The 24,493-nt window shown below is 47.7% G+C and overlaps 1 protein-coding gene across 1 annotated transcript in view; it reads right to left on the minus strand.

Annotated features, from left to right (window-relative positions):
* The window catches only part of RALGPS1 (Ral GEF with PH domain and SH3 binding motif 1), a 228,257-nt gene that overhangs the window by 30,313 nt on the left and 173,451 nt on the right, over positions 1-24,493 (minus strand). The window contains exons 9-10 of the mRNA XM_080927222.1: positions 5,495-5,632; positions 3,520-3,613 (exon numbers count right to left, since the gene is read on the minus strand). Coding sequence (XP_080783348.1) covers positions 3,520-3,613; positions 5,495-5,632 — 232 coding nt within the window. The remainder of the gene's footprint in view (positions 1-3,519; positions 3,614-5,494; positions 5,633-24,493) is intronic.

Genomic DNA, 24,493 nt, shown 5'->3' on the forward strand with positions numbered 1-24,493 from the left:
AGCAAGACAGTAAGTAGTTCAGCAACACCTCAGACCTTGTATCACAGAAAGAGAAAAGGAGTGACCCCCACATCCCCCACGAGGTGGCCTCTGAACAGAGGAGGGGCCTGTAAGAACAGAAGCTGAGTTCAACAAAACCTGAACATCAAGGTGGCAAGAAAGAGGTAGCAGATGAAATGGGAGACTAGGGACATAGAAACAAACCAAAAATGAAAACCAGAGCAAGCTGGCTCAACACCTCACAGGAAAGGAGCTGGTCACAACTGCTGGGAAGAGGCTGATCACCAATGCTGGGAAGCAGCTCAAGGAGGAGGAGAAAAGCTGAGAGCACTGAACACGGGGGCCCTGGAATGTAGAAGCCAAGAATGGCTGTGGAAGAACTTGAAGGTATAACCAGTAGGGGCTGGTCTGCAGTGAGGAAGGCACGTTGTGGGGGGCTGGAGAGCTGGGAAAGGCCCTGCTCTCTGAGGCTTTCTCTTGTTCAGCTTCTAAATTCCACGGACTTCTTCACCCACCTGGCAAAGCAAGAGGGAAAACCCCAGGCAGGCTTGAGAGTTCTTTATCAACAGCACCCAGTGTCAAGAGGCCACCACACCTAAGGACCTAAGGGAAGCAAGAGACCAAGCTCAGCTCTCCAGGGGAGGGAGGGCCCAGCTCCCGATGAACCCAGCCAAGCAAAGGATGAATTTCAAACAATGAATGGCTCAAGGGAGCAACAGGTGGTAAGAATGGAATCCATTACAAACAGAATTGCAGGGATTATGGTTCCTGAGCGTGGTTTCCAGTAAGGTGCTTGGAAGGTGGGGTCCAAACACAACTAATGAAAACCTGGAGGCTGCTGAAGCCCAGGTTGGGGCAGGACCAGCTGCATCCTCTTTATAATCTGAGGCAGCTGGCAGTCAAAGTAACAATCTGGTCACAGAAAACACCCAGACTCGGGCCTCTTCATGGTTCTCCTGGCTCATCTTATGAGTCTTACAAAAGCTGTTTTAGGAAGTATGTTTTTATTTTAACTTTTAATTGTGTGTGTATATGTGTCTCTCTGTGGCAATGTGCATGTGTATGTAGGTGCCTGAGAAGACCGGGAGAGGTTGTTGGACTCTGGAGCTGGAATTACAGGGAGATTTGAGCTGTCTGATATGGATGCTGGGAACTGTATCCTGTGTCTTATGTCAACTTGACACAAGCTTGAGTTATCTGATTGGAGGGAACCTCATATCATATCAGAAAAAATACCTCCATAAGATCTGGCTGTAGGGAATTTCCTTAGTTAGTGATTGATGGGGGAAGCTCCAGCCCACTGTGGGTGAGACCATCTTTGGGACTGGTAGTAGTACTAGGTTTTATAAGAAGGTATGCTGAGCAGGCCATGAGAAGCAAGCCAGTAAGCAGCATCCCTCCATGACCTTTGCATCAGCTCCTGCTTTCAGGTTCCTATTCTGTTTGAGTTCCTGCCCTGTCTTCCTTTGGTGATGAACAGCCATGTGGAAGTGTAAAGCTGAATATTACCAGCTTGCTTCTTAGTCATGGTGTTTCACTGCAGCAATAGAAACCCTGGCTAAGACAGGTCCCCTGAAAGAGTAGGCCTCTTGATCACCGAGCTCTCTCTGCAGCCCCAGAAAATAGGATTTCTTGCAGTAAATAAATATTAAATGTGAAGGATGATCATTCCTGCCCTTTTATTTTAGTCTCCTTTTTTTGTCTGGTTGAATTAAATTTAGACGTTTAATTACAAATGGAAGTGGTATGATCCAACTGAGTAAATTCTGTCCTTGCATTCCTCCATTTACCCATCCTTTTCTATCCTTCATGCTGGCCATGCTTTCTAAGTGGTAGGAACTTGGGTCCTTCTCCTTAAACTGATAACAGACTAACATGGAAAAGAAGGGGATGACACTGGCTGGGTCTCTTGGTAGAGAATTGACAAGGCAGATGCTGGCCAGGCATCAGATGAGCAAGGTCACCAATGTCCTCGAGTCTTGCATCCTCTGGCAGAATCACACCCCTGCCCTCATCCTGCCACTTAGAAACAGGACCTCCTTAGAAAGAGGGCCTTCCATGCTGGGGGCAGGAAGGCAGCCCTCCTTCCTGGGTTCACCCAGCTTGACCCAACAAAGAGCCTTTGTGAGCACCAGGCTGTTTGTTGTTTAGCACAGAGGGTGGAGGTGAAGGGGCAGTGCTCCACTTCTTTAGAATGGAAGGAGTAATTACTCATAATCTGCAGCTTGTCCAAGGATTGTCTCATGTTCACAAGTATTTATAGGCCATTTTTCTCCTTAAAGCGTATTAGTGTTAATGAAAAACTACTGTCTCTTTAATGGCAAGATTAGAACATGAATGGAAAACATTATACTAGAACCTAAGTGGGAATAATTTCCCACTCCAGGACACTCTTCAGGAACAGCAAACGCTTTGTAAATAAAATGAGCTCTGTTTGTGATACATGCAGATTGAGCGTGGCCGCATCTGTGCTCCCGTCACCGTGAGCTAGCGCACACCTCTGCACTGTTCTTCACTTTGACGGATGCTAGGACAGCAACAGTGAGGGCAGGATGTCTGTTCCCAAAGAGGCTCCAACCCATTACCTGGATCCCCAGCTAGAGCTCTGAGCCACTGCTACTGCCCTGGCCAGGTGGGGATGCCTGAACAACTGTTCCCAAATCTGTTGAGCGACTCGTGGCCATGGTTCTGGGTCACTTTCACTGAGGTGACGTAAGATCAGGCTCTCCACACAGAGCTGCAAGGGATTAAGCAGTACTAGGGAGCCAGGAAGCACGGCGTACAGAAGCAGCCCGTGAGATGGGGTTTGAAAGAGATTTTGACACTCAGGTGGCCAATGATCAATCACAAGATGGCTGAGATTTGCCTTGATGTAGGTCAGAGAAAGCACTTAGTCCAGTGAAGATGAGCAGCCAGAGTTGACTTAAAGCCCTCTCCTCCCTCAGATCTTGAGCAATGCAGGGTGCACACTGAGGTGCCACCAATGAAGGGAGAACTGCAGACCAGAACAGGGTGGACAGACGATTCAGTGGCCTTCAGGGTGTTTCAGAGAAGTACATCTACTCACAGAAGCATGGAGACTGTGCCTAGGGCCTTTGGCTAGAGCCAGACTGAAGGTCCTGCAGAGAGCCGAGAGGCCCAGTGACTGCCTGTGTTATCCATCGGTGAAACAGGACTCTGGAGAACACTGGCCTAAAGGTATGTCCAGCTGACCCTCTATCCAGTGCAAGAGTCCACTAGAGAGCCTGCCTCACACATGGCTATGAGGCCCACATCTGTTTCCCAGGCCACACGGGAAGGTGAACAGAGCAGCTTCCTCAGCTGTGGGGATTGAGGGACTGGGCGAAGGCAGGTATTGAGTGCTGTACAGACAACACTGTTCTGGGGCCTGTGGTGATGGTGGGCATGGAAACTCTCAGGACACTTCCCAGTCCCAGTAAGGACCAGGTCACCTGCAGGCACCTGGGTGCTAAGGACAACAGTGGGCAGGGAGGCTGCTCAGGACGGAGACGAACTTACTTGTAATTATCGTCTTCTACAAACTTCTGGAGCTCTTCGATGTAGCGCACAGACTTCAGGTACTTTTGCACATGTGGCAGGGTAGTCAGGTGATCTGCAAAAGTCAGAACAAAACTCAGAGGCCTGACTGCCCCAGCCCAGGAAATACTGATCCAGACACACCTGGGATCTTGAGGCTGGTTCACTGTCCGCGGGGCCAGGACCTAAAGGTGAAGTAAGGCTTGAATTCTGTCCTTATGGAGACTGACCTCAGCATTTGGCTAAGAGAAAGAGAGACACTAAAGATAAAGGAAAGATAAAGCCCTGGCCTTCAGAACACACCAGAATCATGTGTCTGTGCCCACATAGATTCCCAGTGATAGCTCTGGGTTGTCTCCTTCAGTGCCATGAACGCCACCCAGCCAGTACGGTAGGCTCTGTGCCAGGTGACAGACATCTGTTCCAGCCTTCACTTTGGCTTGTGTTTGACAAGGAGTGATGGCGAGAGCGGGCGAAGGTCCTATCACTGAGAGGTGGCCTGTGAGGCCTGTGCCACACTGTGTCACCACCTTCCTGGAGCGACTGGGGCATAGCCACTTCCCTGCCACTGCACTCCTGAGAATGGGGGCAACCATGAAAGGAGAGAGGCTGTGGAGGGGGAGGAGTCCTGAAGAGCAGCAGGGGCCTCAATCTTCAGGTTCTAGGCTCTGCTAAGTCCTTCTTGCTGTCACCCTCTCTGACATGAGGACAATGATACCTGTGTCTGAGCTGGTGATGGCTGACACAAGTCCAGAGTGCTGTCTTTCTTGAGTACATTTTCTCTGGGTAGAACTTGGAAATTCTGGGCCAGGCTGAGGGCCAGGCGCCATGTTTGGCTGTTTTCATGTGTGAGTAATCTGTGGAGAAGAGGGGGTGACCTTTCAAGATGGGCACTGAGATCTGTTCCCTGGTGTGACTCTGAAGCTGAGTCTGTGGCTGCTCTGCTGGTCTACAGACAATGAGGGTGTCTGGAGGCTCTAGAACAAGCCTGCCAACGGGAGTGCAGGCCTCAGAGGAGAGCTGCCCTATTCTGTGAACTTCTCTTGCCCCGAGATGAGGTGACCCGTGACTTCCCTGTGGTCTTCCCAAGCAGAAGTGGCCGGCTGCCTCACACCCTATGTGACAGGTAGGACTCTTTTCTCATACCCGTTCAGTGCACTGACTTGTTCCTTTATCCTGCTGTGAGAGGCCGGCTTACAGCTCTGTTCCTCATTCTCCCTGTCACTGCAGACCCATGCAGTTCCTTCTCATAAAGGACACTTGATTCACATTAGCCTCCACACCAAGGTCACAGGCTTGTATACAACTGGTACATGTAGATGGCATTCTAACTTCTCAGCTGTACGCAGTCTCCAGTGAGCCTCTCTGTGTATTCCCGGCACTTGCTGTCCTGCTCCCCCTCTGCCATCTGGCCATATGCAGCAGAGCCTGGCCAGTTGCTTACCAAACCATTACTCCGTTCCACTTAGGTCCACAGCTAGATTACATGGCCTAGCTTCCTGTGGCAAAAGTGATGTGTGCCCTTTGCAAGTCTGGCTGACAAACTACCCTTGTCAGCTTCTTTCTTCTCGTCTATGCCAGGCTAGTACAGAGCCGATGGGAGGACTCAAATGGAAGAGCCACAAGTAGAAAGAATCTGGACCCAAATCCACTTGAAGAAGAGCTGTCTGGAGCTTCCCACCAGGCTTCTCGAGGATAAATGACTCAAAGCCAGCCAGACCTGGGACATGCCACTCACTGGAGAGTCAAACTGTGTTTCTCATGTGTAACTAAGGAACAGGGGCATCTAGTTTACAGTTCTTGGAAATGCATAAAAGGCCTAGCCCATGTCTAAAATTCACGACATCCCAATGGAGCTGTGTGGGGCTAACCAGATTCTTGATGCTTTTCTAGCCAACGTGCTGGATCCAGACTACAGCAATGCAAAATTTTACAATTCTAGCAGTAAGGTACTAACCATAGCTGCAGGAAACTTGTAAATCGGCAATGATTCGGAGAATGTTATTCATCTGGTTGGATCTTTGTTCATTTTCCATGATGCTGCCAGAGGCAGGATATGCAGAGTCAATGTAGATCAAGTCCAGAAGGTAGATTCCTAGGATTAAAGAGGACACTGAGTTACGGGAGGGGACATTACAACCCAGTATTCCATAGTCTCTGTAGCAGGAAGGTATAAAGGGCAACATGTGGGAATGGAGCAGACTATTTGGACTTGACTTAAGTCTAACCAATCCATTCTTTGTGCTCAACTACACACCAAACATTCGAACAACAACCAAAATGGATAAGCTGCTCGCAGACTGTCTAATTTGCATAATTTTCAACAAGGTCTTTTACAAACTATAATCCAAATGGGAGATAACAGCCCATTTTTTAATGACAGGTGGAGTTTAATAACCAAGTCTAAGCTGCCATGCCCAGGAGACCAGCTTTTGAGGGTTTTAGTTATTTATTTAGTTGTTTGTCTGTCTGCCCTGCACATGTGCATCATTCATACAGTTGTGAATTATGAAAGGACAGAGAAAGTTAAGAATAAGATATTTCTCTATATAAACAAAACAAAACACAATTATCAAAAACGAAAACCAAACAAACAAACAAACCAGCAGCAGGCAGAGATTTCTTCTGAGATGCTGACCAAGAAATAAGATGTGATGCGAAACCAGGATGCTGACAGCTGGTGATGAGCAGGGAGGGGCTGGAAATGGGGGTTCCCAGACAGTTCAGTTGGGGGAGAAGGTGGAAGGGCAGGGCCTGGCTCTTTGAGCTGAGCGTCTACATGGCTCTCAGCTGGAGACAATAAAGAGACGTGAGTGGTGTGCCCTTCAGGGAGCCCTCCGTGAGCAGGACTGATGTACGGCGTATGAGGCCGGTCAGGAGAAGCCATGCACAGTACAAGTGTAGACAGAAGATGAGCGAGAAAAAGAAATGGCTGATGTAGATGAAGACCAACCTATGAAGAAGACACAATGGCTCCAAAGCTCTACGCATGAAACACCACCACACTTAAACCCGTAAAGCAAGAAACCACCAGGGATAAAACGAGAAATTACAAAATGCTACAACTTCCCTGGCAGCCTGGCGCACCTTTAATTCCAGCAATCTGGAAGCAGAGGCAGGTGGATCTCTGAGTTCAGAGTCAGTCTGGTCTACAGAGTGAGTTTGAGGACAGTCAGGGCTGCACAGGGAAACCTTGTCTCAAAACCAAAAGAAAACAAAAATAAAAAACAAAACAAAAACAAACCAGGCTACAACTCGAGCATGCTACAACCATACAGAAAGCCCAAAAGCTCACTGCCATGGTACACACATCCTCTGACCTTATAAACTCCATCTAGGAATGAAGTACAGAAAAAAAAATCCTACCACTGGAAAGTGTGCACACACACAAAACTTCAAGGTTAAAAATAGATCCAAAGTTTAAAAAAATTCTGTCCGCACAGCTTTAACAACTTAAACAAAAACAACACTTGTACAAAACGCAGTGCTGCCCGAAGCTCTGCACTGGATCAGCAGCCAGCAGGCCGGTGTCGGATGACTTCCATGTCCATAGCCAGGGTCTCCAGGCCCCCCTTACTTTCAGATTTTCTGGGGCTGGAGAGATGGGCACGACAGTGCTCCACTCTTGCAGAGGATCCAAGTTTGGCTCCCAACCTACGACAGGCAGGTTGCAATCGTCAGTAACTCCAGTTCCAGGGGATCTGGTGCCTCTGGCTTCTGTGGGCACCTGTACACACATGCACGTGTCCCAATATTTATACACACAGATCTAATTAAATATGGCAAAAATAAATCTTTGAAAAATGTAAGATTTCTACAATTAATGGCTTTAAATGTAGTTAATCCTAAGGAGACCCTCATTATCAGGTTAGCCTTAGAATATCTAACTTTATCAAAATGTACACTAAATCCTGACCAATGTCAAATGTTACAAATGCAATATGGTATATATTTTACATTCACTGTATATATTTTCATATATTACATAATTGTGATGTAAGACAATCTGTTTGAAGAAATAATAACTTTTTTTTTTTTTTTTTGGAGACAGGGTTCTCTATGTAGACCAGGCTGTCCTGAAACTATGTTACAGACCAAAGATTCAGGAGCCTCGACCTCCCAAGTGCTGGGTTCAAAGGTGTGTACCACCATGTCAGGCACAAGCTTATTTTCTTACTTATCCTTCCAAACTCCTGCTCTGTGAAGGAGGCAAATGAAGCTCAGAGAGGATGTGAAATTGTCGAGGTCACACAGCTGGTAAGTGACAGAGATGGGAGTGGGACCTCGGCTTCCTCCTCCATCTCAGGCTTCCTGCCACCAGGGAGAACCTTGCTCGCTTGGGTGCTGGGTACAATGAGTCACTCGTCTGCTTTTAAAATAGCTTCACATTGTTCCAGGAAACCATTAAATCACAGAAGCATCTGCTGGCTCCTCACAGGGCCTCTGTCCATTTCCTTTCCTTCTGATGGTACCGTTTTCCAAATGTTAATAATTAATAATAATTTACCTTGAATAAACATTCTAAGTGTGGTGGGTTTGAATTCACAGATTTATTCTTTCTTTTGAACTTAGTTTTTCCTGCTCTTTTTTTTAAGTGTAACTTGGTTGCCTCCCTGAGGATTCATGGCAATCCTGAAAATCCCATTATGGCTGAGACCACAACAAAAAGCATCCCCCAAGTGCCGTGTGGGGGTGGAGGGATGTGGGCCATGGGGTGGGGTGGTTCCAGATGCAGTGTGCAGACTCCAGCTTGGCTGATTCAGAGACCAGCCAGCAGCTCAGCCCAGGAGCAGGGCAGGAGGTGGGGAAGTGCTGTCCCTTCCTAGACCAGCACCCCTGGGAGAAGGAGACTGAAGAGATCAAAGGCTGCATGCAGTCTCACTACTGTGTACTAAGATCTACAACAGCTCTGCCGAGCTGCGGCTCCCATATTCATCCCACTGGCCACCAGAGTGGCCCTTCTTAGACACAGCTCTACTTGGAGACTCCCTTGTGTTGTACCAAGGGAGTGTGGTCCAAGCCTCATTCCTGAGTAGTGAGTGCTTTACAAACCAAGGCCAAAGGAGTTCAGCGTACCCTGTGGAGGGGCAGGGGCTCGTTACTGTATAAACAGTCAGTTCCTGAATCCCTTCTATAAAACACCCAGACTCTAACACCTGTCTTCACCTCAGACCCTGAGTAGTTAGACTTATGTCATAGTAGCGAGGACAGGGTGAGTGACTGGGGTCAGTCTTGTGAAGCTGGGCATCGAGGCAGTCATGATTTTGTATTCCCTCAATAAACATGGCTGCAGAAATGATACTCTGTTGTGAACAGTACAGGAACCCAGGGAAGCCTTTTCAGTGTTCTAGCCAACCACAGGAGATACGTCTATACCTATAACATAAACCAGATGCTTGTTCATGCTCCTTGAATCCTGACAGCTAACTCCTCAAGGTCTGGAAGCAGGTCTCCCTGCTCTGGGCCTGCATCCCCAGAGCAAAGCACACAGAGCTGCTTGGTGAACATGAGTTGAAAAGGAGACTGAGAGTGAAGGGTGTGTCTGTGTTAACCCAAACGACAACCTGATGAGATGCTTCTCGTCACTCTTGTGCTATGGGTGATGAGGAAAGGTGTCAACTCAAGATATGATCAGACTGGGGCTGAGGCTGGAGCTGCAGCTCACTTGTTAGAGGGCTTACCTAGCATGCACAAAGCTCTAACTTTGTTCACCCACATTTCATGAGACCCTGTCCAAAAGAAGAGGCGGTACTGACTCAGGGTTACTAAGCACTTACTACATCCTGGTCCTAAACTGAAGACACAGTCAGATTGTTGTGTGTAAGGACAATGTGGTCACCAGGAAACCCTGGTCTGTCTTCTACAGACAAAGGAACAGAAGCTAGAAGAGACTGCATTACTTTCCTGATGCCACACAGTGGGAAAGTGTCCAAGGCAGGATCCACACACAGCTTTGTCCAGCATCCATCTTGTTGGCATCCGTTACACTGCAACAGGCTGCCTGGAGTACCCGGAAGCCAATGAGTCAGGATGCGGCCATATAATAGCTGAAGCAGGGCATGGGTGCCCAGGCTCTAGCTCTTTCTCTTCATTTCTACTTTGGGATTAACATCCTCCAGAGGGGCTCCTCCCTCCTGTTACACATCCCAGGCCTGCCTGAGCACATCAGGTTTCAGGTCTTACATCAGTGGCCCACCCAGACCTTAGGGCCTTGCCAGCTCTGCCACACAGACCCACTAGGAATAGCAGAGGGATGGCTATGGGAGGGATGGTCTGGCTACAACTGCCATAACCATGGAAGGTAGGCCCCCAGACATCAGCCACATGGGACCACCCAGGAGCTGGACCAGTGCTGGGAGCCCATCTGGCCTGGGATAGTACAGCTCCTGTTCCTATTTAGACAGTGACTGCAGCAGATGACACTGTGCTGTTGGCCTACTACCACAGACAGTAATTGGACCAGCCACTGGCTTTGGCTGCAGTGGGGATGGGTGATGCCACGGGACTGAACTAGACTGTGAGGTACTGACACAGTAAGGGAGGCTTAGGTGATGGGAATAGCCACTGTCTGTCATGCAGGCAGGGTGCTGGTCTCAGGACTCCTTAATTCTCATTGTGCACACTCTGTATGTAAAAAAATGGAGGCTTAGGAGGAGAAAGGAGTGGGCCAAATTTCCACAGCTTCCAAAAAGATAGGGGAGACAGGGGTGGGAATCCAGGCCTATCTTGACAGCAGTGCTAGGGGTAGGGACTGGGAGGCATGGGCTGGCCCAAGGAAGAGGGTCCCAGCTTAAGCTGGGGGTGGAAGGAATGCAGCTGTAGCCTCTCACCTAGGGGCACTGTAGCCAGGGAGCACCATCACACAACCATGCCAGCCCTCACAGACCAGCCCTCCTTTGAGGCAAATAGTTCCCCCAACTTTGCTTCTGCCTTGTACCACCTTTGGACACACTGACAAAGGAGATGCCTTCAGAGAGGACCCCTGCTTGGTGATGTGCAGAGGCTTCTGCAAGTCAGGACCTCGCAGGCAGCCCAACTGAGCCAAGGCCACGGCTGGCCTGGCGCCCCACAAGCCCAGGGAAGACTCACTGCACCCTTGTTCTTTCTGGCCGCCCTGCTTCACTTCCAGCCCCAGTCTGGTTTTGGTTTTTCTCACACCGCTATCTTTTCAGTATGGAAAATTCTGCTGTGTCTAGGGGAAAAGAAACCTGCCCGGCAGGAGAATCTGCCACTTTTCCATTTTACCACTTTCTATTTTCTCTTTCAAAATCTGAGATGAAAGACTTTTTTCCACGCTCTTTTTGCTCTGCCTGAAAAGATGACTTTCAGAATTCAGAAATGAGGAGCTGGCACCCAGAGCTACACTTGTGTGGTTCCACCCCATAAACCATCCTGGTAAATACCAAATGAAATAACAGAGTGCTCATTAGAGCTTGCGTGGTTTGCTTTGGTCTCTAAGACAGCACCAAGCAGACCCACTGTCTGCGGGCAGCCCTGGCTCCCTGAGAGGATGGATATGATTGTATTAATTAATGCCTACCAATTAACATCTACCCTGCAAACTGGGAACTTCTGAATGAATCCTTACTTAAAAGGCCTTATGGAAAGTTTGTGGCCTCTAACTGCCAGAGACAAATGTTTCCCAGGCCTTCAGCAAGGGACAGTCACGTGTCAGGTGGGGAGAAGCCATGGTTTCCGGTATGAGCACATGGCCTCGTTAGTGATTGCAAATGCACGTGGGCAAAGTCCTGTAGCCAGAACAAAACCCTGGGGTTTGTCCCATCCATCCCCTTCACATTCCCTAGGTGAAAAGAGGACATAGCCTCAGGTTTCCTCAGGAGATCCATAGGTGTGAGGAGGCTGATGGCTGAGCCAGAAGTCCCCCCAGAGAGCCATGAGGCAGAACATGTCAGAAGTGTGAGGGAGGCGTCCATCTGTTTACTGTTTTTAGGCTTGTTTTCCGCTGGACCCTGTGCTGTGTTTAAAAAAAAAAAAACCTCTCACTTGATCCTTCAATAACTTTATTGGCAAAAGAAAAGAAGCTGACGTGTTGGTCTGCCCAACACCCTGCTCCCCACTCTTGGAAACAGCCCCGTTTTCCTTGGGGAGAAATCATACCTCCCACACTCAGAACCCATGTGCTTGGTGGGTCTGGAGCAATTCCATTCCCTCCTCTGTGCTGGGAGTGAAAACAAACTTTATAAAATAACTATACTGCAGAAAGGAAAAAAACCTCACCAAATTGTTCAGAGAAGACAAAAATAAAATTACAAACTTTCCACATATAATGCAAAGTTGTTTAACTGAGAGAAAAGAAATGTAGCTACAAATACTTACTTTAACACTTTAGATAAAAAGGAAATTATTTATTTTGTAGAAATAGAAAAAGGAGAACAAATAAAAAACACAAAAGCAGAAATAACTTTAAAATTTTTAATTATATTTATATATTTCTGTGTGTGTGTATGTGTCTGTGTATGAGTGTATCTGTGTGTGTATATGTGTGTATGTGAGTGTGTGTGTGTGTATGAGTGTGTGTGTATGTGAGTGTGTATGAGTGTGTGTGTATGTGAGTGTGTATGTGTATGTGTGTATGAGTGTATATGTGTGTGTGTGTGTGTGTGTGTGTGTGTGTGCTGCACACTGTGATGCACAAATGGGAATCAGAAGACAGCTCACAGAAGTAGGCTCTCACCTACTGCCACATGGGGTCTGGAGATGAAACTCAGGTGGTCAGCCTTAGTGGCAAGTGCCTTTCCTCATTGAGACAGCTTGTTGGCCCATATATATATATATATATATATTTTTTTTTTTTTTAAATCAAAAGAGACAAGTAAAGGTGATGTTTAATTCTGGGGAAAAAAAGTGGTGGTGGTGTGGCCTTTAGTCCCAACACTCAGAGGCAGAGGCAGGTGAATCTCTGAGTTTGAGGCCACATTCCAGTACAGCCAGGACTACATAAGAAACCCTGTCTTAGAAAACCAAAAAGAAAAAAAAAAAAAAAAAAGTCAAGTCTTTAATATGTATGATTAAGGGGAAACAAAAACTTTAAAAGACTGGCATATAAGTAGGGATGAGAGGGCATATGATTCCAAGTATGCAGATAAGTGAAAATAGTTTCAGTTCTCTTTTTAAAATGCCTTCTAAATATCTACGTTTCTACCCACAGACTTGAGCCACTCTCAACCTTGGCCCAAAAAGCTTCTGTTTTTGAAGAGGACAGGCATCACTGGAGAGATGAGAACACTGATGTCTGAGAGTAAGACACTAAAAACTTGCACTGAGTCTTGATGCGAGAGGCCTGCACTGCCCTCTGAGGCCATGCTGATGTCCGTGACCTGTATTACCACTGAAGGCCGTATAGATATCCTTGGTGTATACTGCCACCTGAAGCCACATTAATGCCTCTGGGCTGTGCTACTGCTGAGGACTGTGTTGGTGTCCATGACCCATACTACCACCGGAGACCATGCTGAGGTCCACAGCACACGCTGACCCTGGAGGACAGGTGGACATCTGCCGTCTTCTGACATGCACAGCCATAGCACATGAACTCACAGCAGCTGAAGGTATCCACAACACAAGACCAAGGCGGCCAAAATCCTGGCCTAGAAGGAAGATGACCTGTAGGCTCCTCACCACACTGAGGAGCTCTGGCCCTGGGTGGTTGCTGGAGAGGGAGAAGAGTTCTCTTTTGAGGATACAGTCTCTGTAGTTCCCATGCTCCATGGATGGCCCACCCCTCTCACCACATGGCCTTGATAGGTGATTTTAAAAACTTGCATGGAAGGGGCTGTGGAGGGAAAAAAGCAGGAGCTGAAGGCCAGAGATGGGGGTCCATGTGATCATATTTCATTGTATATATGCATGAAACTCTCAAAACTTAAGAAAAAAGACCAAGATAGATGAAATGAATGATTGACAGAAAAAGATGTCTTCTCCAAGTCGTCTCAGGAAGATACAGTAAACTTTCTAATACCAAAAGCCTTTTCAGTCACTATGAAAGGGAAACACTGAGAAAGTTGCTAAAATTGAGAAGCATGACATCAACTTGATTCATAAAACTCATCCATAAAGCCTCATGAGAAAATCGAACACTATTTGAACAGTTTCAGAGCACAAAGAAAGCCAGAACTATTTGCAGATCTTTTTTTAGGGCTGGTAAATATGCTGTAGTAAAACCTGGCAGATTTGGCATAGCAAGGGCCATTGAGACCACCCGAAGAATGAAAAGAGACCAGATGATAACACTCCCCACAGAGCCACAGAACATCTAACAGAAACCCCAGCACCAGCTATGAGAAGCCCTCTGTTGAGTTGTTGGTCTGGGATGTCCAAGAGACTTCCTAAATATTAGAGACTACTGCTGTTACATTTGGTTGCCCTTAGAGGTAAAAGGAGAGTCCCTATTGTTGAAAGCACTATACACTTTGGACACAGGACCCAGAGGACTCAAACTGGATCTGACTCAAAAGCCTCCTCCTTGAGGACTAGCTTTCCTGATACCAGAAGGCACAGGCACGCTTCCAAAGAAGTGAAGCAACCAACAGTCCTGCTCAGCTGTGACACTGATGAACCGCCATGAGCATCATGGCGGGACCCGCCTAAGGGTGCCGCAGTACACTCACACCTTGGCCTTAACCAGCTCACTAGCTGCTCTCAAGACCAGCCCAACAGAAGGAAAATCACACCTGGTACTAGAAACTTCCCCGGGGCTAAGTCATGGTTCTTAGAGGAGAATCCACAACCACAGCCAGCACTTTACTAAACCAACACAATGCCTAACTGCATTCTAAATATTAACTCATATCCACAGACAAGTGCAGTTCTCATCCTGCATCAAGGAAACTTCTCTTTGCAACAGATTGACACCATTATGGAGCCACCACCAAGCAAACCAGAGTTGTAGAATGTAGTGCCAACACATACATCTTGTACACCTGAGGCTCAGGGATCACTGTGGAGGAGGGGCAGGAAGACTGTAAAGGACTGTGCTGTCTGTGAGACTGTACGTACCAGGAGGTCTTATCAACATGGCTGTCTGAACAAGGATTGTACCAATAAACACTAACATGGAGGTGGAAAAGCCCATGAGGTCTCAGCCCCTAGACAAAGAACTATAGGAAAACAAGGGACGCTGAGAGTATGAGAAACAGTCTGTAGATTTATGTTAAGCCAATACATGACTGGACGGGGAGAGAAGGTGGGAAAAAGAGAAAACGGAAGAGAGGAGTGAGGGAGGAGAAGGAGAGGAGGAACGGGAACAGGACAGCGAACGGCAAGTGGTAAGGGATCTCCTAGGAGGGGAATAGACAGTGTGGTGGTAAATCTGCCCAAAATAGATGCAGCTTGTGTTCCTAATTACTGAGTTGTGTTTTCATTGAATGGGTTTCTTTGGGTTGAAGAGGATATTGAAACAAGTCTTCCAAAGGGAGCACACCAACTGGTTATCCAGTTCTAAGTGATCATCCGCCAAAACACTCATATACAAATAACACTATACGGACTGAGCAGGGGTTATATTTATGTGTCTACACACATATGTATACACACACATACATACAATTTCAACACTTTTCTGTCCACATAATACCACTTGTATGTGTATGTTTTAGAGACTGTGTGTGTGTTTATGTGTTATAATGATTAAAGAAAAAGAGACCATAAATTTTAGGGAGCACAGGGTGAGTACGTGGGATGGCTAGAAAGAAGAAAGGAAGAAAGGAAAGGGGGAATGATATAATTATATTAATTTCAAAAATAGAAATTATTTTTTAAAAAGAAAGGAAAAGAGGGGCTGGGAGATTGTTCAGTCAACAAAATGATTGCCATGAAAGCACAAGAAGCAGGTGAAAGCTGGGTGTGGCGATGCGCTTCTATAACACCAGCACTGGAGAGGCAGACACAGGTGCATCCTTGCTGCTTACTGGCCATCCAGCCTAGCTGAGCTAAAATGCCGCTCCACACTCAGGGAGGGACCCTGCCTCAAAAACAAGGTAGAGAGCAACCGAGGAAGACACCTGATAATAACTGTCAGATACCATGCATGCCCACACACCCATCCCCATACACTGACATGGACACGTATCAACACACATGCAAAAGAATTAATATAAAATATTTTCAAATAAGTTAATAAAATACTCAAAATACTAAAATACTAAGCCAGACAGCTTATTTCAAGAGGGCAATCTTATTGCATCATGTGTTTTTGAGAGAAGCTGAAATGATTTTGAACCTTTAATTCCATTCCTGTAATGCACTGTAAAGGGGACTTCAGGTTGATGAGAGATGAGTATTAGAAAACTAAACAGAGCCGGTGGCAGCGGTGCACACCTTTGATCCCATTGCTCAAGAGGCAGAGGCAGAGGCAGAGGCAGAGGCAGGAGGATCTCTGTGAGTTTAAGGCCAGCCTGTTCCAGGACAGCTACCAACAGCCAAGGATACACAGTAAGATCTTGTCTTTAAAAAAAAAAAAAAAAAAAAGGAGAAAGAAAGGTAAGGAAGAAGGAAGAGATGGAAAAGAAAAGTAAACAGTGTTGCTGGAGTCTGAGGAGGCAAGTGTGCACACGTCAGATGTAATAGAGTTAACTTCAAACTAAGACACCAGTACCTCACATGCCGACAGCCATTATCTGAAGAAAGCAATGGAGAATGTAACAGATCAGCAAAAAATATCAAACACCTGGAAGTAAGCTCAAAATGAAACAAGTAGATCCATGCACACAAACAGTGGGAAGAAAAGTTATACGTAGTTATTAAAATTAAATGTGAAATTTGCCAGGCGTGTTGCTCCTCCTTTGAGTAATCCATTCTACTGAAGTAAAGGTGGTGAGATGGCTCAGCAGGTAAGATGCTGAAGTAAAGGTGGTGAGATGGCTCAGCAGGTAAGATGCTGAAGTAAAGGTGGTGAGATGGCTCAGCAGGTAAGATGCTGGTTGCCGAGCATTAGGACCTGAGTTCCATCCCTGGCCCACACGGTAGAAGAGAAATAACAATGGCTGGCAGCTACCCTCTGAACTCCATGTGGCATGGCTGCTGTGTACATGCTAAGTGACAGGTGCGTGTTCCCTCTCTGTCTTTCCTGTCTCCCTGTGTCTGACTTCCTAGGTGAGAACACAAAACTTTCATAATTCAAATAAAAGCTAACAGAGACCCACAATTTGTCACCATGAAGAGAATAAAGCACCTGAGCCCTAAATGGCACACCTGAATTATATCCCTCCTTCCAAAGCTCAGGGATCATCTCGGAAAAGAGGGCAGAAACGTTGTAAGAGTCACTGGTGGTAGATAACTACAAGGAAACAAGTTTTCTGGACACCACAGAGCTGTTGTACACACAAATTCACAGTGGTTGTAACAGCACATGAGGGACCTGCCCAAGCTCAAGTCAGACAGAGTCCCAGCGTGGAGTCAGAGACAGACACAAAATCCCAGTCCTAGCTGAAAGCTTATTAGCAACCAATGGCTGCTGAAGGTTGGGGAGCCAGTTTTCTTTATGATGGTGTAGCCCTTGGACGGCTCTATATGCAATACATTTAGGCAGCACAAACTAGACTTGATGGGTTAAAAAAATAAGAGAGTTGGGTGGGTGGGAGGTGGGTAAATATGGGAAGAGCTGGGAGAGGGAGGTAAGTATCAAATGCACTGTCTGAATTCTCAAAGACATCAAGAATCTTCAGACGCTCAAGGGCACCAAGCCAGGCGTACGTAAGTGATGAAATAAATACTTCTGGGAGACGGGAGGCCCAGTCTCACCAGCAGGCGGTGACTGCTGCTCAGGTCCAAACATCATGGTTCTCGAGTTCCTCTAGGGTTAGAACAGAGCAGTTTTGAAAGAGGAATGAGGAGGGTGTGTCCTCATTAATGCATACACTTTACAAAATCTAAAATGCTTCCTAAAATTTACCTGCAGGAACAAACAATTTCTTCCCTGCCTCCTTCCCTCCTCTCTATGAATAAAGGAACAAGTGGCTTCTTTGAGCATCATCCGCTCTTGACTGAGGACTTGGTTGTCAGGGTTAGGCTGGAAAACCACACCCATTTGTAGGGTGATGAGTCTAGTGTCCCCTCCACCACAGGGCTCAGCCATTTGGGAAGGCAGGATGCAGGAGTTTACTGAGCTTACCCCATACTGTCACTGGACAGGCACTGAGCTGTAGGGACACCACTCCATGGGTGGGGAAGCACACTCTGAGGCAAAGGGCAGCCAGAGCTGGCTCAGAGGAGGGGAGGGCGGAGGGAGGGTGTCCCCAGGCCTGCAAGGAGGCCAGAGCCATCTGGTTCTCAGGCTCTTGATCATCCAGGCCCTACTGGAAGCTGAGAAAGAGTTGAGAACAAAGTGGGGGCCTGCAGGCTGAATCTAGTCCAGGGCCAAGGGGGAGAAGTGGGGAGCTCTAGCTGGTCCCTCAGGAAGAGTTCTCAGCTTAAGGGCTTGAGACTTGAGCTTGGGCTTTGTGTCTGCGATGGCTGGGAGCACAGAGAGGCCTTCTCCCTGTGGGATTAGACAGTGACTCTATAGGCAAAGGTCTTCTCCATGGCTCCCCAAGGTGGGTCCCAATGAAAAGAGACAGTCTATGATTTTAAGGCATTTATTGTCATGGCAGAAAGTGGATGAGTAAAATCGTACCCCACATCTCAGGGTGGGCCTGAGATTAAATATCTTTTTCTGGGAGGAATGTGTGGGAAGGAAAGCTTATTGGTTAAACTCACCAGGCCTTTAGTTACCACATTATAATGGAGATTTGTCTTGAGCCTATGTGACCATAGGTCATGTCCTCTACAAGTGGAAAGACTTGGAGCATTGCCCTTATGTGACTGATAGCCACAAATCTTGGGGGGGGGGGCGGGATGGCTAGTGACAAGGGCCTGGTACCCAGGAACAGGCAAAGCACCAACTGTCCCTTCAGGGTTAGCTCAACAGGGAACCAGGCTGCCTTTCACAGCCCCACACCCATTTGCTGATGGTCTCTTCACAGAGGCCCTTCTTCATCTCCTCCCCTACCTGCCTGCATCTAGGCTATCCAAGGCTAATCTGCTCTGCACTCTGTGATCTTTCCCAATCCTAGCACACTGTTCCCTTTCCCTCTCAGAGTCACCCATGAGTTTCCCTCCTTAGTAGAACGGTTAAGTTTTATTGCTCCCTGGTTGCCTCCTCTCCAGTATCTCTACCCTCAATCAAGAATGCCCCAAGAATCAGACAGATTGATGACTCACAGACCTCCCCTCCCTCCTGCTATCCCCGAGCCCTTGGGTTTACTGCCCCTTCTTTTGTCACAGCATGGATACCATGCTCACAGGTCAAGGCTATTCTTCAGATCCACCACTGAGGTGCACAGAGCAGGGATCAGAGAATTGAATCCAACTGGAGCCAAAGCTGACTTATTTGCATGCATGGCCCTTCTTCCTTCTGACCCTTACCTTCTACTGCAGGGTTGGAAGACTAGTTGCCCCTGCCAGCACCCCACTCCACAGCCACCCCACGGGGGCAGCACTGGCACCCTCCTTTCTCTGAGTGCTGTAAAGAGTACCCAGAGATGCAAGCGTCATCAAAGGAAATGGAAGATGACTCCAAAAGTGAAAGGCTCAGAAACCTGCGCCTACACTGGGTAGAACGGCGGCTGCCACGTGCCAAGCAAAACACTCCCAAGCTTGTCTTTCCAGTGCTGGCTCTGAGATCCGCTACTGTGCACAGAAAGGCTCCCTGAACGTCCCAGGCCACCAGGATCTCAGCCAGAGAGTGAGCTCACAGACGGCTGCTTTAGTCGCCAAAGTATTTTCCATTTCCCCTAATACATGCACAGATCTGTGGCCACTTGGTGCCTAGTCTTTAAGTATACCAAAAATAACAAAGCTGTCAGTTTTATTCACAACTCAATGGAGACTGTAACCGACCCCATGTTCTGGGCCTCCGTCATCAATTTCCCTGCATTCTCTGGGAAATGAGCGGCAGAGTTCTGGAGGTCTAGGTAGATTAACAATGATCTTTCTTAGAGCAGACCTTCCATTCTCTCAGCAGTGAAGCTGTGAAGGTCTCTTCTACCTACACTTACTTACTTGTGGTTGTCAGGCTTAGAGGGTTGGGGTCCCCCATTTTTCTTCATAGTGAACAGATACATGCAAATCCCCTCCAGGAAGTGTTAGAAAAGCCATTTTTAGTGATGAGATACATACAGAGGGCCACCTCCACGAGTCCCATCCTTATCCCACTAGACCAGCTGCTCAGCCAGGTCTAGATGGCCCAGGCCTGACCTTGCTACCCAGCCCACTCCCATGGGCAGGGACTGCGACCCATCCAGTAGGGGGAGCTGGAAGAAACTAGTATTGTGGCTGTTCTGCCTTTGGGCCAGCACCGGCTAGGTTAGGCTGGAGACTAGAAGTCCTAATCACGTATGTTCCCCTTTCGCATCAATTTTCTTGGACAGTGACCCAAGACACTTGAACCCTGGGCTCTGGCCTCCTGGGCACCTACTTCAAATCTGTACTATTTCTCTGTCCATTTGCCTAGCACCAGTTTTACCCCACTCTACCGCCCCCTCCTAACAGCACACTGTTGTCCCACTAGCTGCCCATTGATCATCAGGACACCCTTGCTACAGAATCAGAGGATGCTCTGAGGTGAAGAGAGTGGCCACAGTGGCAGGAAGCATGGCTGCGGACCAAGGGGGAAAAGCCTGAGAGCCTAAGGGTAAGTGACAGGCCAGTGTAGAGTGGGGAAGCTGTAAGGACACAGCTCAGTTGGTGATGTCCACTGTCACTGGACAAGGGTATTGATACTACAAAGATTCACAGAGGGCCTCCGATATCCTAGACATAGGGGTGGAGTACCAGACAGGGCATGGCCCCTGATCCCAATAGCCTGATGAAGAAAGACATTTGAAAGATGCACAGAACAGATGAGACATTAACATCCTTAGATGAAACAGAAAATGAGTTAGTTGTGTCCTTGGCATCTATGGTGTTTGCTAAGGTGCCCTTCCTTACCTCAACCCCTCTTTAACTCCAGAGGGTAGCCTGCTTCAGGTCACTGGGGGTATAGGACTCCAATAAAGGAACCTGGTGACTGCAGTTATGTCTGATGCTCAGAATTACACATGCACCCTGGAGGGAAGCTGTGGGGGCGCCAGGCGTCTGTGTTCAAGGTCCAGCATCCTAATTTATGATGGATTTGGTTGCTGCCCATAGCTCTCACAGACTTTCGTGGAGACTAAGGGGCTGCCAGAGTATCTGAACAGAGTGGACATTCAGTAAAGCTACTTGGAAAACAACAGCAACAAGAACTTAGGAGGGGATGGAGATGTGTAACTAACCCTCACAGATCCTCTCTCAGTTTAGTTGTCACTATAATTCTTGTAGATAAGAGACAGAAGGCCTCTCATTCACTGAGACTAGGGTGAGGGTGGGGGTGTGTTATTGCTAGCATCTATAATAAGCTCAACATACTTTAGGGTAGATGTACAGGACAGACACTGAGCAACTCTGGGCCTTGTCTTTCTAAAGGGGGATCATGTGGGCTTGTCCTGACTCCCAGAAATTCAGAGCTAGAAGACTAAGAAGTCTGGGCAGTGCCGTGGGCTGCCGGGCAAGAGCTGACCTGGGCCTCTGGCATTCTTTGTGCTCCCTCTGCTCACATGCACTTGCGGTTGCTACTGGCAGGAGAGAATGGGAGTGTGCCCAGAGGGAAACCCAAATGCCTGTCTGCTGATAAACCTCAAAGCCCCATAGATTTCACCACATCCAAGGATACAGTCTGTGGAAAGAAAACCCAACAAAAGGACATGGAAAATTACCACTAAGTCATGGGCTGCAGAGAGCGCAAGGCCACAGAAGTGCTTTGTTCTCTGAACAGCTTGGTCCAAGCTTTGGGACATAGTATTAGAAATACATACAGTTCAAGAAGACAAGGCTTCTGGAATAAATAGGTAACTAGCCAAGATGAAACAGTAAGATGGGGGTGGAGAGGACTAACAAAAGTTAAAGCACATGTAAGAATTAAGGCAGAGGAACAGCTCCGTGCTTGTCTAACATACACAAAGCTTGGGGTTAAATCCCTAGCACTGGAAAAACAAACAAACCAACAGACAAACAACCCTCAAAAAACCAAAACAACTTTGGAGCAGAAACATCAGAGGCAATAGGAGCCAAGTAGGCACCATGGGAAGCTACGTGGTGGGTGTGGAAGGTCAGCCTGTCAAGCCACACCCATGCCATGGAAAGGGGCAAGGAAAGAAACCCGTATGAGGAAATGAGGGTGGGGGGGTGGGAAGAGTTAATTTGGACATAGCCTGCCCCCTAGAAAAACTCAGCCTGCTCCAGGAAAGAGCCCTGTCCCTAGACACATCCTGGCTAAACATCTAAATTAAAATAAAGCCAAAAATCAACAATCAAGTCCAGAGAAAGGGAAAACCCCAAATCCATGGAGGTGACCCCTGGCCCTCCAAGCAAGTTTTGGGCTTTCTTTGGTCTGCTTCCACTGAACCTCATACTGGCTGGGAAATTAAACAGCTTCATACTGGTCCTTCCAGCTGCTTCCTGTATGGGGAGAATGCAGGAAGAATCATTTATCTACAAAATGTTAATACGTGTTGGGTTATTTGCCAATTGCTTTGATTATTTGGTTTATGCATGTTTGTTTGTTTGTTTGTTTTGAGATAGGGTCTCATATATAGTCCAGGCCATGTTACAAATAGTGACCTTGAACTACGGAAATTCCTGCTTCCATATCCCTCATCCTGGGATTATAAGCCTGGGCTACCATTCCCGGCTTGGTTTTTTTTTAAAGAAGAAAAATATTTTCCCTTACTAATTATGGTACTTAGGTATAAAGACCCAAAGAAGTACTGTATGATTTCCGATAGCATAAAATGTGGTCAATGCTCATTTTTTCCATATAAATTCACGGAAGTGTATAATTCATTGCAGACCAAAGCAGCTAACATCAGTTTCTGAATTCGCCATTAGTAGGTCATATCTGAGGTGTACAGCCTTGTCAGAGGTCTGGGGAAACTGGCAGGCTGCCCACACCACTGGGTCATAAAGAAAGTACTCAAGAGGCTTTGAGGGTTGCATGTGACCTGGGTGATAACGGTAGGCTCAGAGGATGGATGTTGCTGACACACAAGGTAGGCCATTTCTGTGAAGACCAGTTTCTGGTTGGGCAACGGAGCTCTGTGCCTACTTCCTATGTGTAGAGCAAGCCTGGGAAGCAACAGTGCCCACTGTTGCCGACTCCTACAGGAAGCATCTCATGAGGAGATTCTCGTGGTGAGGGACGAGTAACTGGCTGCAGGAGAGACTGAGTTGGAAAGACCAGTCCACACACAGAGACCCTGGGAGAGTCAGGGCTCAAAGGAAACTCCCATACCAAGAGCCCAGGCTCAGTACAGGGAGGAAGCATGGCTACAAGCTAGCAGAAACTAGGGCCAGTGATGGATGCCACCAAGCTTAGAGCTGAGATCTATACCTGCACTATCTCATGGAGTCCTAATTCTTACAGAAGTAAGGCTCCTAGGGTCTAAGTAGCTAGTCTAAGGTCACACAGTGAGTGTGTAACAGGCCAAGACTGCACCCTAGGTCTAATTATGGAGTGTAAGAGCTGATCCAGGTAGCCCTGTGATACTGGAAGACTGACCTTGAACTAGATCCTGGGCCTCAGAGAATTGTCTCTTTAGCTGATCCTATGGCCTGCAAGGGAAACATAACTTGTATTATTGATGCTATGGAGGACATAGACGCAGGAAGGCAGGAGAGCTTTCCAAAGTCTCCCTAGCTAGCAGTCAGAGGAGCCGCACTTTGGCCCAGGCTGCTACAATCCTGCTTTCAGCCAATCATGGCTAGCAGCTCCAGGGCCCCCCAGTTGCTGTCATGAGCTTTCAGTTTCACATTCATGCCAGGCACAAGGCCCTGTAGTCTCTGACCTGTGTGACTGTGAGTTTAGTCCTGGAGGGTGGAGCCACAGAAGACTGGTGTCCTTCTGGGGACTAGAAATGTCTCTAGCCAGCACAGGTCCTACGACTCAGTTCCAAGTGTGTATGTAACCAAAAGCTCAGAAGCCAGAGCTGAATTATAGCTGCTGTTAACTTCTGGGGCCTGGCCCTGACAGGTTGCTGGGCACAGGTATTCAGAACCAAAGGCTTCCTTCATGAAGAGCCTCCACTTGGGGATCAGCACTGCCCTGCATGCACCTCCTAACTCAGCCCCCGGAGACTGCTCATCTCAGGCACTGCAAGTTGACAGTAAGACACCAGTAGGGACCAGTGAACAGGCTAAGATTGGAAGTGGAAGGCCAGCCAGGCTTATGAAGAACAGCAGCTGCTCCAGGATCAAGTGGCCTGTGGGAAGCCAACCTAGAATGGGTGGGGCCCTGGAGCCAAGAGGTCTATGGGGAGAGCCAGCTCCCTTAGTTTGTTCCCAGTGACCTTAGGACACTTCACCAGCACTCTGATCATATTTTGGCCTCAGGAACAAGGAACCAGAGATGAGACCTTCTCTCCTGCAAGGCAAGGATGAAATGAAGCAAGGCGTGGACCTCCCCAGCACTGCACAGTTTAGTAAAGCCCGAGCGCTGTTGGTGACATCAGTAGATATAGAGGGCCTGGGTTGCAAAGAATGGATGCATTAGCTTCTTCCATGCACCACGGCATGCCTTAGCTTCTGCTCCCACACCATAACCCCTTGCTGTGGTCCTACATTTTGCTGTGTCCATGGGAAGGTTCAACTTGCCATACCTGTCTAGATAGCAGCTTGTTCCTCCCTGCCATGCAAATCTTGAAGGTGCACCTCCTTTAGATGCACCAAAACTGGGCTCCGACAAACCTAATAGTCCCAGGAAGGGGAGGTTCCTGTGTCTAGAAGTGCTCTACTCTTCAGGGTAGCACAAGGAGCAGGGAGGCCTGAGATTGACCAGGATGACCAGAGGTCCCTGGGCATCAAGTCATCTGTGTATGTGTTCTGCTCC

This window comes from Micromys minutus (assembly GCF_963924665.1).
Source record: "Micromys minutus genome assembly, chromosome: 13".
Taxonomy (NCBI): Eukaryota; Metazoa; Chordata; class Mammalia; order Rodentia; family Muridae; genus Micromys; species Micromys minutus.